The sequence below is a fragment of the Oryzias melastigma genome, linkage group LG6 (assembly GCF_002922805.2).
Source record: "Oryzias melastigma strain HK-1 linkage group LG6, ASM292280v2, whole genome shotgun sequence".
Lineage (NCBI taxonomy): Eukaryota > Metazoa > Chordata > Actinopteri > Beloniformes > Adrianichthyidae > Oryzias > Oryzias melastigma.
In genome coordinates, this window is record NC_050517.1 from 11653571 (window position 1) to 11658679 (window position 5109).

At 39.4% G+C, this 5109-nt stretch overlaps 2 protein-coding genes across 5 annotated transcripts in view; one reads left to right on the forward strand and one right to left on the reverse strand.

The window, feature by feature from the left end:
- Positions 1–5109, reverse strand: part of mon2 (MON2 homolog, regulator of endosome-to-Golgi trafficking) — a 448157-nt gene that overhangs the window by 390279 nt on the left and 52769 nt on the right. The gene's annotated exons all lie outside the window — the stretch shown is intronic.
- On the forward strand, positions 73–3136 carry LOC112152500 (growth arrest and DNA damage-inducible protein GADD45 gamma). Its single transcript, XM_024282134.2, has 3 exons — positions 73–186; positions 1046–1253; positions 1575–3136. The coding sequence occupies exons 1-3, from the start codon at positions 86–88 to the stop codon at positions 1686–1688; spliced, it is 423 nt and encodes a 140-aa protein (XP_024137902.1). The 5' UTR covers positions 73–85; the 3' UTR covers positions 1689–3136.

Sequence of the window (5109 nt, forward strand, 5' to 3'; positions counted from 1 at the left end):
AGAGGCCGAGCGCGTGCCGGCTCTGCGGTATAAAAGCACGCGGGATGGACCGTCGCCCTGGTCCATCAGACCTCCAGATCTCATCATGCAGTTCCCCGAGAGAACCCTGAAGGAGGCGCTGCTGTGCGCCCAGAACGACGGCCGGCTCACTGCTGGGGTTTACGAGAGCGCCAAGATCATGACCGAGTGAGTAGAGTTTGGAGGAGATCAGATACGAGGCATGTTTCAGTAGTCCACCTCTTAATGGAAAGAAATAACGTGGAATCTGGACAAAAATGAGCTTAATTTTGATTAAAAACTAATATATTTATTTTAAAGCATTTAGGAGATTGTATTTCAAAATTATAACATTTGTTGTCATTTTAGTTCTATTTGCACTTATTGGTTGATGTCCTTCAGGTAAAAACAGAAACGTATAGAATTGTTGCATTCATGTGGTTTTGGAATGACTATGCAACTCAAAAAACACACGAATGTCAGAAAAACAAATCTTCCAACAGCACCTGAATGCAGCATAACGTTCTGACCTGCACAAAAGAACAAATGTCAATGTATTTATGGAGCACCAAGGGGGTTAAACTCAACCACACAGGGGACCAAACAGGATAAACATTTATTGAACTCACTAAAATTAAATATTTAAAATAAAAAATGTAACTTTTTAACATAATTATGAATAATAAAAAGGCAGGAATATTATTCCAGAATAAATCAATTTAAACCTTAAATAAATTTGATATTTTACTCCCAATAATAATATATTTTGCTAAAATTATACAAGTTAGAAATAAACTAATATTGAGCCATTAATAATAATAAAATAAAATGATCTGGAGGGCCGGATCCGGCCCCCGGGCCTTGACTTTGACACACGTTATCTATGTGGAGACACCAAAAATACAGGGAAAACAAGACGATTCAGGGATCATTAATATAATTCCTTCCAGATTAAACAGGATAAAGCCCCCCCCCCCCGGTTTAGAGTCTCAGTCTCCATCAGATTCAGAGGTGGAGGTCCAGCAGCTGACTGTCCCCCACCCCACAGAGACCCGGACAGGGTGGCGTTCTGCGTGCTGGCCATGGACGAGCAGTTCCAGTGTGACATCGCTCTGCAGATCCACTTCACTCTCATCCAGTCCTTCTGCTTCGACAACGACATCAGCATCGTCAGAGTGAGCGACATGCAGCGTCTGGCTGACATCGTGGGAGACAAGGCGGAGGAGCTGGAAGACGCTCACTGCGTCCTCATCACGGTACGTGAACTCCCGCGCGGGCCGGCCCTGGAAACAGGCGACCTAAGGAGATGCTAGAGGGGGCGTCTAATGGCAATGAATTATTTTATTTATTTAGTTTACAGTTGGACACACCACTCGTTTAGTGTAAAATGTAAAAAAACAATAATTAAACATAAATACAATAAACATTTATAAAATAACTCAAAAGTTTGACATAATCATTTTATGTTTCAAAAATAGGGCGGGGCTGTGGGTGGGTGGGGGCGTGGTTAGTCAGGACACACCTGAGATGCTCTTCAAAGAGCCGTGTGACTCACACCTGCTCTCCTGTCTGAACAGAACCCCGCCGACGGCTCCTGGGAGGACCCGGCTCTGGAGAAGCTGCACCTGTTCTGCGAGGAGAGCCGGCGCCTGAACGACTGGCTCCCGGAGATCAGCCTCCCTGAGCGCTGATCCGGTCCGGGCTGCTCTGATGCTGCAAGGCTTCTATGTGGAAATAGTCATCCTGTGAGCAGGATGAGCGCGTTTCTGCTCATCCCTGGACGCTCCTGAGGAGGATCCCCGTCCAGGCAGCACGGCGCCGGCCCCCCCCGGGGGGCCCCCGTGACCCCGTCGCCTCTCGTCCCGTCCATGCCAAGATGACTCTCATTCTTTCTGTGAACGAGGTCGGGCATGCCACGAGAGCGACACATCGACCCTCATTCTTTGTGCGGATGAGGTTTGGAGAGGAAGGAGAAGCGAGGTCAAAGGTCGCACGGTGACGCACGCGCAGCAGGAGAAGAAGCGGTGCTGAGGAGGAGGCCTGCTGAAAAAGGGACTTTTTCCAGAGGCTCTCTTCACCGAGCAACAACACACCAGTTGCTGAAATGTTTCCCACTTTCCAATGTGTCCTAATTCTCTAAAGGTTTCACTTTAGAAACTTCTTGACAAAGATTCGCTACAAGGTGACAAACGTTCTGACCCTAAAGGTTTTATAAAGAAACGGATTCCATTTAGATCTGATGTGCTGATGCAAAAACACAAGAAGTTTAGATTCACCAACATTTTTCTGCGCCAAAAGTTTTTAAATATGCTTAAGCTTTTGCAATGACTGTGACTTTGTTGTTTTATCATCTTAACAAATGCATCATCACAAACTATGAAAACTTTTTTGTGTGATGTAACTGTAAACTTTTGGCTAAAAAGCAGAATATTGTCCTGTTAAAGCAAAATCATCAAAAAGTGCTGGATAACTTTAAGATGGAAAAAAAATATTTTTTAATGTAATGTTTTTACTGTAAAAGCCTCTATATTTCAATTGAAAAACACCTTTTCATTTTGTCTCACTTCTAGACTGTTTGCATGTTTGTTGTTGCTAATGTTGTGTAGTTTTTTTATAACCTCACACTTTCCTGTTAGGATTTCTTCTTTTAGATTGTATTTATTTGATCCAATATTTGTAAGATTCAAATCTAAAGCATAAAATATTTCAATTCTTCATTTGGTGTTTTTGTTTCCTTATAGCAAAGAATTTGTTTGAAGTTTGTGATTCCTTCAGGTGAGATTCCACACTTCTCCCCTGCTCCTTCACACAGGTACTATGTCTGAATTCCCAACATAATCCACTATATAGTGCCTTGGCTATTACAGTAAAAGCAATCCGGTCACCATGCTCACTACTATTTTTTTAAACGTTGACATGACGGCATAAAGTGAAAATCAAATTAATATGAACATTTTATGACGTTTGTAACTCCATTGTGCTCTGATGATGAAAATGTGGATGATTTATTTAAAAATTACATTTAACGCCGAAACACTTTTCCTAAAAAAAAAAAAAAAGGTTACATCTTCACTTTTGAAGTAATTTTCACCCAGTACAATATACCCAGTAAAAAGTTTTTGTCAAAAAAAAAAAAAAATAGATCCAAATATGAGAACCCATGACACATTAGAGTCCTTTTCTTTCCAACTGTGGTTTGTGTAACAAAAAGGAACATCCTAGAAACATGCTTGAAAATTAATAAAAATTAGGAATTTAAGAACAAAACATTCCTAAAAAGAAGAAGAAGAAGAATACTGGAGACTTGTCCTTCAGTCCACCCATTCCTGGGACACTCAGAAAAATGCAACATATTGAAAATAGCTCAGGGATAAATCACTCAGCGATAGTGTTCTGGGGTTAAACACGTTTTGTCGCAAAAATTGTTCAACCGCAATGCATTGTGCTCTCTACTCGCTCATGTAGCGAGCATCGATGCACGCTAGTTTTTTTGCAAATACTTCTGGGAAATTTCTAGGGCACTCTATTTTTGAATTGTGGATTCGGACAGCTCTAGAAAATGAAGAATCCACTTTATAGAGAGTGGGGCAGGAATTCGGACATACCCCAGGGGGTGTGGTCAGGTGGGGTGGGCACAGGAGAAAGAAACCCAAAAGAAAAATTCAAATCAGATTAAAAGTTAAAGAGGAATCATGATAGAGTTAAGAAACACAATGACTTGAAGGATTTATAACCCATTAAGAGGAAAAGCCTTTTTGTTGCAGTAGAAAAAGTAAAAAATGCAGAAGGAAAAGACCAAATTGGAGTTTGATTAAATTAATTTCTAGTGTTAAATAAATTTTTTTTAAAAAATGCAACACTACAGTAAGAAATACAAAACACAGAAAAATGAAACCCATTTCAGATATCAAGTAATACTTTGATCAGAACGTGAGGAAAACAATGAACAGATGATGACGTCATCTTCTTGACGGTCATCAGTCTTGAATAGATGTGTTTGCAGTAAACAGTTCACACATGTCACATTAGACTGATAATCAGTTAAAGTCAAGCTGAGTTTAAATTGTTGCTTGAAAAGGAGGGAAGACCTGTTTTCTATATTTTCTCCCCTATGACACATAATCTTGTTTGTTTTGGGCCCTGAGGGCAGCAGATCATCCACTCTGCTCTTCACCTTTGATTGATTTGATTTATTTCTCACTTTTTTCTCCAAATTTTCCACAGTTTATATTTCTGGGCTCCAATAATTCTGGTGCAGGATTTGTGTGAAGTGTCTCATAAACAGAAGGAATATTAAACTCAGTCACACAGGGGGCCGGAATCCAAAACCCACCTTAGGTCTCGGGCCGAACAGGATAAATGTTTATTGAACACTCTAAAACTACATTTTTAAAACTTTAAAAACTGTAACTTTTTAACATAATTATGAACTAGATATATAGCATTACCTGTGATAATGCTAGTGTGAATGCTGTAAGATGAAATTGGCTGCTGAAGATGCTGAAATTGATATACAACTAAAATATTAGCTAAATGCCAAATTATCCTAAAAAAAAAGAAAAACTAAAGTTAGTCAAAGCAGCTAGCATGTAACTGAAATACTAGCTAAACTCCAAAACAGCCTAAGCTAAAAATAGTCCAAAAAGCTAGCAGAATGCTAATTTTTAAATATTTAAAACTGTAACTTTATAACATAATTATGAATAATAAAAAGGCAGGAATATTATTCCAGAATAAATCAATTTAAACCTTAAATAACTTTCAATATTTTACTCTTCATAAAAATATATTTTGTCAAAATTATACAAGTTAGAAATGAGCTCAAGATAACATCTGGTCATTAATAACAATAAAATAAAATGATCTGGAGGGCCGGATTCGGCCCCCGGGCCTCGACTTTTTGTATTAGAACTTTCAAATAAACAAATTCTTCTTTGATCGCATCTTTGATTCATACAGTCCAACATTTTGGAAGAGCTTCAGTTCCATTGTGGTTCCTGCTTGATGACGGCTTTGTCCAAAAGCAAAACGAACATGCAAGCAGCGTTTGGTGTTGCCTTCAAAGCACAACCACGACACAAAGTCCCTTCTGTAGGACATCCAGTGAGATCT

Bases quoted from the DNA above. Each gene is read 5' to 3' on its own strand.
- LOC112152500 (XM_024282134.2), top strand. From the start codon at position 86: ATGCAGTTCCCCGAGAGAACCCTGAAGGAGGCGCTGCTGTGCGCCCAG. The intron at 187-1,045 runs GTGAGTAGAGTT...CCCACCCCACAG, and splicing joins AGCGCCAAGATCATGACCGA to AGACCCGGACAGGGTGGCGT. The intron at 1,254-1,574 runs GTACGTGAACTC...CTGTCTGAACAG, and splicing joins CTCACTGCGTCCTCATCACG to AACCCCGCCGACGGCTCCTG.